At 36.2% G+C, this 13,877-nt stretch overlaps 1 protein-coding gene and 1 long non-coding RNA gene across 39 annotated transcripts; one reads left to right on the forward strand and one right to left on the reverse strand.

Annotated features, from left to right (window-relative positions):
- Window positions 1-494: 494 nt before the first annotated feature.
- Window positions 495-7,518, forward strand: LOC147568232 (uncharacterized). 38 transcript variants are annotated; one of them, XR_015230997.1, is made up of 11 exons: window positions 495-721; window positions 1,420-1,769; window positions 1,865-2,046; window positions 2,321-2,663; window positions 4,802-4,987; window positions 5,200-5,949; window positions 6,068-6,474; window positions 6,597-6,695; window positions 6,795-6,932; window positions 7,018-7,235; window positions 7,278-7,518. XR_015230997.1 is itself a non-coding variant. In XM_086654666.1 (11 exons), the coding sequence occupies exons 5-10, from the start codon at window positions 4,870-4,872 to the stop codon at window positions 7,165-7,167; spliced, it is 1,662 nt and encodes a 553-aa protein (XP_086510792.1). In that variant the 5' UTR covers window positions 495-721; window positions 1,420-2,046; window positions 2,321-2,663; window positions 4,380-4,623; window positions 4,802-4,869; the 3' UTR covers window positions 7,168-7,173; window positions 7,259-7,518. The 38 variants fall into 38 exon arrangements, 23 of the variants coding, with proteins under 23 accessions (XP_086510792.1, XP_086510791.1, XP_086510796.1 ...); XM_086654666.1 differs by adding an exon at window positions 4,380-4,623 and having other exon boundaries at window positions 1,420-2,046; window positions 7,018-7,173; window positions 7,259-7,518; XR_015230999.1 differs by having other exon boundaries at window positions 575-721; window positions 1,443-1,769; window positions 2,321-3,353.
- A 255-nt stretch (window positions 7,519-7,773) lies between these two features.
- On the reverse strand, window positions 7,774-8,347 carry LOC147568233 (uncharacterized). The gene is made up of 3 exons (XR_015231004.1): window positions 8,232-8,347; window positions 7,903-8,148; window positions 7,774-7,862 (listed from the first exon to the last, which is right to left on the reverse strand). It is a non-coding gene; the product is annotated as an uncharacterized LOC147568233 (long non-coding RNA).
- Window positions 8,348-13,877: the final 5,530 nt, after the last annotated feature.

Raw genomic sequence — 13,877 nt, forward strand, 5'->3', positions numbered from 1 at the left:
TAGAGAGACAGAGAGATTCTTCAAGTTACCTGAGTATGTTTTGGCCTCCTAACTCCACTAACTCGTGATCCACAATCTTCAGCCATCTTCTTGATTGAGTGATTAAGGTTGTAATGGAGTATATGAGCTTTAGTATGAAACTCACGATGTAAGTAGCAATACACTTAACTGGGATTTCACGACCAACCTGGTAGAGTCGGGCCAGACCTGTCTATGGTATAATTTTTTTGGACCCATCATATCCGTACACGTGGCAGCCATCTAGTTGTTGAGTTAAATAAACTAGGGAGTCCTAATTGCAATATGGATTATGTGAGGGTAATTTAGGCATTATATAAACTATAACTTCATATACAGAATATTCTCTTTTGATTCTGTCAAAAGGAAGTCCAAAATGCAACTCTAGAAAAAGGGAGTCCAAACAGCAAGTGGATTATATGAAGGAGGTCCAAACAACAAATCTCCCCAAAAAAAATGTCCTAAACCGAAACCAAACCCACCACCATCATGTCGACACGGCTCTAATCACACGACATCTGTTCATCACGTCACTATTTATTCACTTGTTTTTCCCATTCCGGTAAAGTTTAGCGCTCTCTCTCTCTCTCTTTCTCCTTCACCGCCCTTTTCTCTCTCTAAAATTCTTGTTTCTCCGTAGAAACCTATTAACTTTTTCCGATCGATCATCTGGCTTCCGATACTGCTGAAAATTCGTCCAAAGGTACGCGATTCAGCGTTTCAGGCGAAGTTTTGTTTCGCCTGAATTTGATTGTTTGTTTGATTACCAATTTTTGATCATGGATACTAGTAGTTCTTGTGTTTTTCTTTTTTTTCTGCTTGATTAATGGCTTACTGTTTGAATCTGTTCTTGTTTATGCTTGTTTTTCTTTTTTTTTATTTCACTCTATTGTGAAGTTATTTTAATTTCCATTCATCATAACAAGTATATAAAATTGTCAAAGCATCTTTGCTTTTTCTATGATCAAAGAATTTTATCCCGTTTGATCAATTATTACTAGTTTGATACGCTTTTTATTTTGATTAGTGTAGTGGGCTCCCGATGTCAAGCAATGGCTGATTCAGTTTTTTTTGTCAGGAATGACGATTTCATCTTCATCGATAATAGTATTAATTGATGATTTTACCTTTCGATTTTGATGTATATAGAGGCTTACATATGTGTATCTGATTTTTCCTTCTGGAGCTCTTGTTCTCCTGAAATCCATTGGCTGCTATAGAAACTGTCAACGTAGTTAGGGTTTTATTTCATGATAAGGAAGTGCCAGTTCTTGATATGTTTTTATGTCTTTTAGATGTGGTTAAGTTTGTTCTCACAAATCTATGTCTCTTGTTTATCATGTTTCATAGAAGATTAATCTATTAATTGTTCTTTTTTTTTTACGCTATGTTTCTAAATAGAAAATGCTTTCTGTAAAGGAAAGTTAATGAAGAAGTTACAGACTGTGCATCGATCATGTGGATCGTCTTTCAAATAAGCTATAATTCCATATAGTCATTGGAAATTTACTCTTTCCCTTGACTGGTACTGCGAGTAAGTTAGAAGGTGAAGAGTTACCAATTTTGTTCTTTTTCTTGGCAATTTTTAGTTTATAAGTTGTTCCCTAGGTTCCAATTTGGCTGATCATATAAAATGTAAGAATCGTTAACTATGATGTCTTTCTAACATTTACTTCATTGTGGTTGAGAGTTATGTGCTGATTTGGAATAGCGTTTCGAGGGTGTTGTGAATCTTGTGATCATGGAATCGGGTGTGGTAACTTGCTGGTTTTTTTTTTTGTCGAAGGACCTAAATTGATATTCTTCTAGGTGGTTATATTCTCATGGTTTCCTTGTTGTTTGCTAGGTTTAGTGAGGTTAGATTTGCAGGTTGATTGACAACATGGCTGTCTAGTAATAGATATGGACCCTTTAGTCAAGTGCGAAGGGTTGGTATAGCGAGACCTCCTTCACATTTATGGTCTTATTACATATATCTTTGTTTCTTGAAGCAGATTTTGTGAAGAACTTTAACTGGTGCCTCTATAGGTAATGCTTCTTTGTTTGATTTAGTTTTAGGTCTCTATTTGGTGCTTCATATCCTAAAAGATTCTAAGATGCTTTGAAAAAAAAAAGATGCCAAAAGTCGAAGTTTCTTTTGATTTATGTAGTTACAGTTATATCTACCAGAACTAAGCTTTAGGAAATTCGTTTTCACAAAGATGTAACTAATAACCCGATTTCGAGTGAGACAATGATGTCTTGGTATCTATAGAATAGAATTATTTTATAGCTCTCTACTAAATTATTAATGATATTGCAGGCACTTATTAGCCTCTTGGGCAGAGAAGAAAGGGTTATTCTTTTTGACATCGTATCTTCTCATCAACATGACTATGTTTGAACAACTGGAATTTGAGTATAGGTCTACATGCATTTCGACGAGAAGCATGAAAGGCGCTACTAAAACTATATACTTATTGAATAGATTCGCCGATACAGATTAGAGCAGTATCAAGCTAAACAGAGATAACAAAATCGGACTAGTCCATATGAGTAAATATACAAGTTTCAGTTAAAACAAAAATGCTAGGGGGCCAACTTTTCCTTGTCTGACTTGGTGGCACGGGATATTGTTTAACTTCTGTCCACTGCATGCAGTTTGGGTAGTCCACTGCTTCCCTGAAAACATTCTTATGAGTTCACCATTTTATTCCGTTGTGGCTTGGTAATGCGATCTCTCGCAACTTTAATTCCTCTTAGTCATTTCTGATGTGGAATGCTAGGACTGGTCCTCCAAAATTATGTATCTGTGAGGTTATTGGCGTCTTTACCTACTCAAAGCTAAAATGATTTAGCTCGTTAGCCTAATAAGTTCAGTTCTTATGGACCATAATTGCCAGCCTAATGGCGAGCATTCGAGACTGTAATTTAATGAAAAAAGGGAACATGTCTATAGAAGAAGCATCGAGTCAGCAGAAATGGTTATGTAGAATATTACTCTTTGTAAATAATCGCAACAAGATTGTGACTGGTAATCATTTAGTGCGTGGAGGGAAATGTTTTCTTTCGAACACAGGTGGAGCATGTGATATTATTACTTAAGTGCAGTATTCATCACATAATACTTTTGTACTTATGGCATCAAAAAAGAGAAAGACACGGTTTATTTTAACAAAAAGTGGTCATAAGGTTCTTATGAACTTCTACGGGTAAGCTGGTGAATCTTTTGATGACTTGAATGTAGGGCACTGTTCCAAATGGGTGGATTGGAGGATGGTATCTTGTGAAATTTCTTTGCAGTCTTGGAGCAGTAGAACACGAGGCAGGCCTAAGCATATGCGACGGACTTCTGGGTCTCTACCTTGTTTTGTTTATACAACATTAGTCCCCAACTAACCTAAAAGTACAGAATAAAATATTTCAAAAATGAATACTCCCCTTGTTCTCAGGGATATTCCTGGATATTATGAACATTTGACAAATCTGTAGTAAGACACTGATGCTGCATATGGTTCTAGGTTTTGTTTATTGTGCTGATTTTACCAGCTGCTGTATAAGTTTCTACTGAAGCAACATACTTGTAGGTGGCTAGTCTAGTTATTTCTTGGCATCTTGCAGATTCTTATCTTTATACATTAATCAGGATTTTTGGTGTCTTAGTTTTCAATGGAAGCAGGTTATGTAACTGATAGAACAGTATTTGCATTTGCCATGTTCACTTGGCCATATTTTGTAATGAGTTCCCAAATAATATTAGATTGATTTCGCTTCCAATCTTGTCATGCAGATTTTGAACAAAAAATGTAATGAATGTGACAGGCTCTATAGTACCGTAAGGCACAGGCTATGCCATTTTATCGAGTTTTTGTGAGTGTTGGTATTCATAAATATACACGAGAACACAAAGAGTTGAGAGAATCTTTGAGTTCAATTTTCTCTATGTAGTTCTTTTCTTCTCCGTTAGTACTAGCTTCTTCATGTTCACTCAGCACATATCTGGAGTATCTTCTTAATCATTTCTAACTGTTAGCTTCTCCGTTGGTCTAAAAGTTCAAAATTTTTGAACTTTTCCTCTGAGACCACTTACCTGTTAGTTCTACTCATTTGATTCAGGAAAATTTATACAATGAAGTTTTTGGGTTGTTCCCTAACTCCTTGGGTTCGACTTATTTGGTGTCCAAAATGATACGTATGTTGGACACTGAGTGGCAAGTTTGGTAGTCATGTTTCTCCCTAATTATGGTGAACTGTTACAAATATTATTCCTTCAAACTTTTTTTTCTGACATGGTGCTTCTGGCTAAGAAAAAGCTGCATTTTACTCCAAATTGCAGCAGGCTTTGTGTTATAACACCCTGCCTTTACCTCTATCTTGTGCAGATGATTCTCTCTCTTCCCACTGATCATTTTCTTGTTACACACATGCGATAGCGTCATACGTATTTGAAACTACTGAATAACTCATCCGTCTAGGACTTTTATCGGGTGACTAGTGCTCAACCGAGTATTGAGGCATTGATTTTTCATCAATCTGTAGTATGTTAAACAGCCACTATGTAATGGTTAGGGACTTGCCCTAGAAGGGAAGACAAAGTATCAGTATCTAAGTTATTTAATCATGAAGGTAGGAATTGTTTTCCTCTCTGTGTTACGAAATTGACCGTTTACTGGAATATTTTGAGAACTTTTAGTAACTTTATACTGTAATTCTTTGTAAGATCGCTTTTGACCAACTGTAGATTGTCAGTTGTAGGTGCAGTGTGATTCATGTTTGACCTCTTTTATTGATGTGTTTCCTGCAGGCACGGGTTGTTCTTTTCTCCTTCGACAGTAGCAGAAAAATCATAGTCAACAAATAGCTTATATTAATATGGGACATCGACACGTGTTCGGCTCATCTGAAATGTTTCACATGGCAAATAATCAGAATCAGAATCATATTCATAATCAGAATCCTATACATGTTCAGCAGCCATGTGTGCAATTGGGTAGGTCTCCAACACTTCTGTATTTGCACTTCTTCTTTAACTGCTCAATTTTTAAAATCGCGTTCAGAAAAACCTATATTATCTGAATGTTAAGAGGGTCAAAGTTTTAAATATCTAGGTTGTCGCATGAGTCTGACATGGACTTCTAGGCCTGATCTTTAACGCTTGATTTAAGCTTATTCCGTGAACTCATTCCCAAGTTCCCCTTGCAGGTAGGACTAGTGCCAGTTCCTGGGAAGATGGATCTGTTGTATTGCCTTCACAAAATATGTCTGCTCGAGGAGTTAATTTAGACCCTTACTTGAACTCAATATCAAGGTCAAGTGAATATTGTCCAGCAACTACTATCGAAATACCACAATATGGAAGGATTACTTCAGGCCCATTTTCTGATCCCTTCCCACCCCAATCAGCTGCCAGAAACCTCTCAATGATTCCACAACGCCATGCTGGTCAGCCTTCTTCTTCTTCAAGTTCTTATGGACACAACAATGGAGTTGAACATTGCATTATGGATCCTGTAACAGGCAGTCAAAGAGGATCATATAAAAGAAAAACACCTGCAGGACCTGAATTCTGTAATAGACAAAATACCAGCAGGTACTACACGGCTGGAAGTCATTCCGATCATTCTGTTTCTCCTGATACAGAGAAGCCAATTTTTCACCCTCAGCACAGGTCTTGGGGTCCAATGGATGTAACCCCCGGTTATAGAGGGAGCAATCTTTCCATTGCAGAGGGGTCTGATAGGAATGTGAGAAGAAGGTATTCGCTGGAATTTGAAGCAAACCTAGCTAGGACACCTATAACGGACAATCCATCTATCCATTTCCATTCTGCAGGCAATTTGATACACCATTCTAGTAGGGTAGATAATACTAATCAAAATCGTAGCGCTGCAACTCCAAACTGGAACCACATTCCTTCATCTCTTGATGCTCAAGGGAGATTTATGGATTCTGGTCAGTCTCCATTTTTCTGTTTTTTTTCTAAATATAGTAAGTCTGTTACTCTGTTCATCTAATTGTTTAGGTCATATTTCATCAACAGACATAAGTATAGTACGTGTATATTTCACAGGTATCAATGGATGGAATGGAGTTAACCAATTTCCAGTGGGAAGCAATAACCATAACCTCGTGGAGTTTGGTGCGCTTCGCCACAATATCTCCAACAGATATTCTGTTCTTCCACAAAATGGTCATGGTGTAGCTCCTCATGTTGCAAGGGGACATCAAACTAGCTATGCTCAAATTCCAGTGCCTTCTTATAGGGTTGTGCCGAGGCACCCAAATTCAGGGTATATGGCAACCTCTTCTAGGGATGGTTTGCAGTTAATGCCCGAAATTCATTCTTCCAGTAATTCAGGAGCATTCGCAGCCACTGAGTTTCGTAGTAATGACAGAAGAGGAAGGTCTAGATCATCTTATGATGACTCACACTCGTATCATCACGAAGTTTATACCCATGGTCGCCAGGCTTCTGAGGTGTGTGATTTCTTCCCTTCCCTTCCCTCTCCTCTTGTTTAATCTTTATTTTCGGTAGCATATCTGTCCTATTCCAGATGAATCTAAATTTAATTAGAAGATAGTGGCTTACTTCTTTGCAGGATAGTATGATGGTTGACCGAGCAATCTTATACGATTCAAGAGATTTGCTTGACCAACACAGGGATATGAGGCTAGACATCGATAACATGAGCTACGAGGTCGTTAAGATTAGACTTCAGATTCCGTTAGATTTTCTTTCTAGTTTCTACTACTTGTTGGCTATTTGCTAATGACGAACAACTGTCTTATTGAAGCAGGAATTACTTGCTCTGGGGGAAAGAATTGGTAACGTTAACACAGGCTTGTCTGAAGATTTAATCTCGAAGTGTTCGACAAAGACGGCAATCTCTAACACAGATCAGACCCAGGAGGGACAAACTTGCATAATCTGCCTGGTAAGAGTTAACTCAACCAGAACGTGAATTTCTTTTTTTTTTTTCTGTGGATGATTTGTAACTATTTGTGAGTAAGTAATTGCAGGAAGAGTACAGGAACGGGGACGAAGTTGTGAAATTGATAAACTGTGGACATGATTACCATGTAGAATGCATCACAAAGTGGTTATCGATGAAGAATGCTTGTCCGATATGCAAAGCTCCAGTCTTGGCAGATAAGTCGAAGGAGGAATAAGCTCTAGTTCCTATTCTAACAGATAAGTCGAAGGAGGAATAAGCTCTAGTTCCTATTCTAACAGATAAGTCGAAGGAGGAATACGCTCTAGTTCCTATTCTAACAGATAGGTTGAAGAAGTATTACATATTAACCCGTTTATCTCCTTTACCGGTGTTCAAATAATTGTAGATATTAATCAGAAAGGTATCCTCGGAGGAAACATTCCAACCGTTGGGATGTTCTAAATCTTTCAGCAACTTCGTCGATTAAATTTGGTTATTTTTTAATCGTGTAGATATATGTTCATAACGTTTTAAACGAAAAAACTGTAAGTTGTTTCTAACTGAGCCATTGAATTGGTGATGACAAGAACCACTGAGCCGTTTACTACACAGTTAAATATTTATCAACTCAGACTTGTTACTAGTAGCAGTCAGGGTTGCCCTGTCAAGAGGGGGTTCCTCTCATAAGATCATCTCAACTATGATTCATGTTTTATAGGAGTGTCTTCTTCTATAATGCCCTAAAATCACCCAACTTTTTTTACCAATTGATCGAAAATAAATACATGAATTGAATATGTCCGATAAACATCTCGGGATCGAAACAACTAATCCAAAGAACTTGCATAAAATGGTAAGTCATTCATTATCAACCTACTTCATTGAAAGAACATTACAGAAACATCAATCGAAATCCCAAAGCCACAAACCCTTAACAAAAAAGAAAAAAAGAAAGAAATCCCAAAGCCACAAAGGATGAAAATATGATAGAGAACTATGTTGGAGAAACATCAACCGAAAAGGTCGTACATGCAGCAGCTACAACCATAAGTGACCTCCCCCCCTTCATCAGAGGGAAAGTGAATATCACAACTGGCATTAGCACCAAGTCCGCGTACTTGTGCGCATTGAGCAAAGCATGCCATATGAGTAAATTGTTCACAGAAATCTATAGGACCCCCATCCACCCAAGTACAAGCTTGTATCTCCACAATCTCTACAACAAAATATCACAAAAATAAATGATAATCAATTAATGAAAACTTCATAAATTTGTAAATAATAAGAGAAGCAACTTACTTGAAAACGCGAAGATCGTCAAGAACAGAAGACATATAGACATATTATTAGCCATGGTTGTCTCAAAATTTGCTCTTCCTCTAATTTGTGAGAAAACAAAGTGATTATCATTCTCTATTTATAATAGCCATGTTTCATCCAAATAATTATTGGATCAGAATCCTTATGATGCCAGCTATATTATATGTATATGTATACTCACTAATGGGTTGACATTGTTTTATAACTGCAACCAACTATTTAATTATAAAAAATACTTTCTGACTCTTACAAATTTTCAAAATAGATAGTTGACTTTACTTTTCATTTTCTTTTGTAGTTAAGCAATAACATTAATTGTAACTTGATTGGGACGAGAAAAATGATCAAGTAAAGAAATCGTAGTCAGGTTTGGGAGAAAACTCTGAGAGAATAATCCACATGAAAAAAGGGGCACGTATAAATTATGATGTCTACGTCATCTCCACTAATTGTCAATTGATTCTCAACTTTCTCGTAATTTATGTCTTAATCAAATTATTATAACGGAAAAGGCATATCCTAATAGACAAAAAATAATGTAAGTCACATTAATGTGAGATACGTTAATGTAAGATACGTTATTTAAATATTAATATATATGTAACTAAACGTTTAAGAAAAGAAAAAATAAAGAACGATGCTAAAAGCACCTGTCAGGATTGCTATAAACAGGCAGAGTTAATAGCAGGCGAACCAAAAATTTGAAATTCTATGGGCGTCCAGTTCTTTTCAAGCACCCAGCCTTTTTAAAATATCATCTTATTATTCTATCACTATATAACTTTATATACTTACTTCAACAAAAAAAAAATATAACTTTATATACTCTGTGACTATAGCACCCAGCCTTTTTTTTCCATAAAAAAAAAATATAACTTTATATACTCTACGAGTATAGCAGTCAAATTGGATTGTTGAGTTTTTTTCAGGTAGGGGTAAAGAAAACTCTTTGAGACATGAAGATATAGCCAATCGACATTGACTTAGAGCGTATATTTATCTTTTAACTTAAATTTTTTACTTGACTAAAATTTGCCCCATATTCTTCCTAGTTCCTATACTATTATCTTTCTCTTTCCTTCTCTCTTCCCCTTTCGCTGTCTTTTGTTGCTTTTATTGATTCTTTCTATCTCACTGATTTGTCTTTGTCTCGTTCTCCTTCATTCTAGTTCTTTCTCTCATGATCTCTCTAGCTCTCTTATCTCGCCCCCTCTTGTTGTATCTCTTTCTTAGTGTCCTATCTATCTTTTCCCCCCTTCCTCTATATCTCACACACTGTTCCGGCGAAAGAAAATGTCCTCTTCGTTGGAACCAGACCTCAAGAAGAGTTTCTGGCAGAACCCTCCTCAAGGATTTTATGGTTGGTCGGCCACGAAACATGGTCGACCAGCGATTGATGTCTCGTGGTCGGCCGACCACGAAATCTGAAACCCTCCTCGGGGTCTACGGTTCCTGGAATAACGAGGGAGATTTAGAGATAAAGAAAGATCTACATGCAATGAGAGATAGATAGATCTAGAGAGAGAGAGAGAGAGAGAAAAAAAAAAAACAATAAGAATAAGAAAGAGCGAGAGAGTGTGTGAGTGAGAGAAAGAAGGTGGGAGTATGTGAGATGGTCGGAAATGATGGTGGTGGTCAAAAGTTGTGGAGGCAGAGAGAAAATAAAGATTAGGAGGTAATTCTCAATCAAGTAAATTTTTTAGGGCTAAAGGATAAATATGCCCCCTAAGTCAATATTGGTTGACTGAGTCTTTATGCTACAAAGACTTTTCTTTATGCCCGAAATTCACATGGTTCTTTTACTTTACCCCCTCATAATTGTTAACTGAATTTATCTTCTTGAGATTATTGTTTTTGGCAAAATAATTAGGCCATGTTTTGCGTAAAGGAATCAAAATCATTAATATATAAAGAAAATAAGGTTCTGCGAATCATTTTCTTGATTAAATATAACAATTAAGTAAAGTTTGTAATTACAAAAATCACATTATCAAATTATTATTTTTTGTAGTACTATTTTTTTCCACCCTCAAACGTTGTCTTTGTGTTCTTAACAAAAATAGTAAGTTGAATAGGACCAGAATTATAAAATCACGATGTGCGGCCAACTCTCTATGTTAATGATAAAATCATTAATACAGTTTTTGGCCAAAATAATATTGTCTTATTGCAGTTTAGGTTACGAGATGGGTGGTTTGGACCAGAATTTCACCCCTTCTCTCGACAATTCAAATGTCGCCCTTTTTGTCGACGACCCTTTCTTCACATGCGCCACTGTATCGTGCACGTATGTGCATTAATTCATGTGTCGTGCACCTTCGTGCACGCATTAATCAACTAGGCCACCGCCGAGCGTCTTTGTTGTGCCACTTTTGTTCTGCATCATCCGTAATATTGTCGGGTTATAGAGTATCTTAATGTTCTAAGCCGAATTTCAGACATCTATACGTCTAACTTTAGGTTGTCTGCATCTCATGCCAAAACTAAAAATGAACTAAAATAGATAGAAATTATACCTTATAACTTTCCCTCAAGTTGATTTTACTGTTCTTTCTCTCGAAGATCCTGAGCTCCAATTGTACATCTCATCTACTTGAGACACCCGAGCAATCGTTACGATCATCTACTCTTTAAGTTTGCTAGAACTTAATTGAGTAGTGAAGATGAGAACTTTTTCTGAATTTGACTTGATAGATAGCTTGGGAATCGATTCTCGATTTCTTATTCTATGCTTGATGTAGTCAGGGATAGAAATTTCTTGGGAATTTTCACACAAATTTTTGTTTTAATGAGGTCCTTATATAGAGACCCCTAGAATTAGAATTCTATTTCATAAAGATCAAAGAAACAGATCGACCCAGAATCACATTTTGAATACGATTCCTTGAAGGGAATTATATCTTCATCGTTTGTTATGTCCGACAAATTGATTGCATTGTCATCTTGATCAAAAGACATCTCCTTCAGCAATCTCTTCCTTTAAACTACTTTATGGAAGAGTCAAAAGTTCAATTTAAAGGCTTAAATATGTCACATAACTTTTTTGTCCGCAATTTGGTCATAAAATTTGATATTTTCAATTTTCATAAGAAGAGTTGAAATCAACACAAAATATTATAAGAACAAAAATGCTACTTGCATCGACAAAAGGACCTGACCATGACTCGAATAAGCAAAGCTTTTGAACCACAGTGCTAAAATTGAAAATTTTGCCATGGTCAGGTTATGTGGTCGAATCAAGTGGCATGATTGTTTTAACAATGGTAGTACGCGGGGGAGGAGATAGAAAGAGAAATGGAGAAGGTGAGAGAAAGAGATAAAAGAGGATAGATAAATTATGGTAGTGGGAAGAAATGGTAGCTATGATCAAAACTGGTGGTTGGCAGCTGCTGTGTGGTAGGGGGGGTGCAGGCCGTGTATCCGCACAAAGCTCCCCACCACACGGGGCTCCCATTTTCACTCTTTAAGGGTGTAGGTTTGAGTGAATTAATCTATCTATTATATTAAAACAGGTCAGTCGGTTATTCAGGGGATAAGTCTGACCGTCTATTTTTATTGGGATTTTCATAAAGATCACATTTAATGGCTGTTATAAAATCCCTTTTCGTGTAAATCCCTTCAAAATAGAAGGGTAATAGTATAAAACGATCAAAAGTGGTTAAGATATCCCTACATAACTACCCACGTATTTCTCTCCCATTTAACTTCCTTCCCACGTATTTCTCTCCCTCGCCATTTTTAACTGTTGGTTAATATCTCTCCCTATTTATTCTCCATTATCTTCTTTATTCTCTTTCCAAGAATGTTGTAATCTAAATTTATTTATTTTCTCAGGCGTTAGCCAAGAGGGATCTTTCCCGTCCGTAGGACGGGGAGGAAACCTAGTTAGCAAAAAAAGAAACGTCATAAGAAATATCAAAATAGTTTTAGCTCTATTAGTTTGATGCTTAGTTCCCGTAGTGGTGGTCTCAGGTTCGATGTTAACTTCAGCAATTTTCCTTTTTTAGATGCACAATACTTATATGCTTGCTAGTTAATTGTGCCATATTTAATTTTATAGTTTGATTATGATCCCTTAATTTTTGTTCTTATAGTATTTGCATATCAAATAATGATTAAAGACTGCAAATTACAAATCTCTCTTCGCTCTCTAGCATATATCTCTCTTCAAAATTTGTCTTCTTCTCTTGTTTGTGAACCTTACCTCTCTTTATAATCCGTTCTAAGTCAAAATCATAATTTAAATAGTCTCGTAATAAGAATATGATAGTTAAATCTTCTACAATATATCTTACCATATATTAACATTTGTTATCTCTAAAAAAAAATATCTTGCCTAAATATCAATTCTTTGTTCTCACTGATCAATTTTAATTTCTTAAATTCCAAAATAATGTTTTTTAAAAATGAAGGACTCGTCAAAATTGAAGAAATTTTACTTGAATAATGTTATGTCAATCATATATTGATATCATACATTAAGTTTAGATTCGTCAATGATTAATCTTTCTTTTATACTTAAATCATTTCAAAACAAAATAATTCACATAAAAAGTCTCTTTCAACTAAGTACCTTTTGACAAAAAAATATAATAAAATTCCTTGATTAGCTCCTTGTCGAAGAAATTTCTATTATTTTCTACTTTTTTTTTTTTTTTGATGAAGAGCTATTATTTTCTACTTACGGATCCAACAAATATTAACACTTCAAAAAAAATGTGTTCATGGTTTTCCTAGAAAAGAACCTATTGAAGTTCTGCAGGGTCCCTAAATTTTCCGTCACGTCCTTGTCCTTCGTGACTGGAAGAGAGGAAAGAAAGACATGAAAAATATTAGTAAAAAAATACAAAAACAGTTTGAAACTGCTCATTGTAAGAGTGGAAAACAAATGACAGTAAGAGGCACAATAAGGGGTAAAAATTTCGTTGTTAAAGAAAAAAAGGAGTGCTAACGAAACAATTGAGCATGCTCTCTTGCACTGTCAATACGCAAAAGCTATATAGTTTAATTTTCAGGTCAGAACGGAAAACATCCCTTCAGTAAAACAATGATTCTTCTCTGGAAGGATCAGGATGAGGAACTAACGAACTTATTTGCCAAAATTTTATGATTTATTTGGAAAGGAAGGTGCGCGACATGCTTTTCTCCAAATAAACAATCTCCCATGCAAACGATTCAATTAATCAGAGTCTCAACAACAGAACCACTGAAGTTAAAGAGTAAAAGCAAAAAACCAAAGCAACACAAACGGAGACCTCCATCGACACCATTCCTCAAAATCAACACAGACGTCTCCTTCACATAGTTATCAGAGCCAGCTGGGATAGGTTGCATGACTCGGATTTGTCTCGACGCTCGCAGACACCGCCGAAGGCCAAAACACGGAAGAATGTGAAAGCCTAACTATTAAAACAACTCTCTTATGGGCACTCGACCTTCAGTTGAATCAGATCTATACAGAAAGCGCCAACCTTAATATCATCTCCTACTTAGAAGATCAGAGCTACACTACTCAATGACAGGTCAAAAAACACCTAAAAGATATTCTAAACCTGAAGAGCAGATCTACTAACCAGATTGCAATGATGGAGCGGATGCGTTAGCCAAATGGGGGAGGAAGCACCA

The sequence above is a fragment of the Eschscholzia californica genome, unplaced genomic scaffold, assembly GCF_041429995.1.
Source record: "Eschscholzia californica isolate CP2 unplaced genomic scaffold, dmEscCali1.0.p SCAF_1, whole genome shotgun sequence".
NCBI lineage: Eukaryota > Viridiplantae > Streptophyta > Magnoliopsida > Ranunculales > Papaveraceae > Eschscholzia > Eschscholzia californica.

Bases quoted from the DNA above. Each gene is read 5' to 3' on its own strand.
- LOC147568232 (XM_086654663.1), top strand. From the start codon at position 4,870: ATGGGACATCGACACGTGTTCGGCTCATCTGAAATGTTTCACATGGCA. The intron at 4,988-5,199 runs GTAGGTCTCCAA...TTCCCCTTGCAG, and splicing joins GCAGCCATGTGTGCAATTGG to GTAGGACTAGTGCCAGTTCC. The intron at 6,475-6,578 runs GTGTGTGATTTC...ATTAGAAGATAG, and splicing joins ATGGTCGCCAGGCTTCTGAG to TGGCTTACTTCTTTGCAGGA.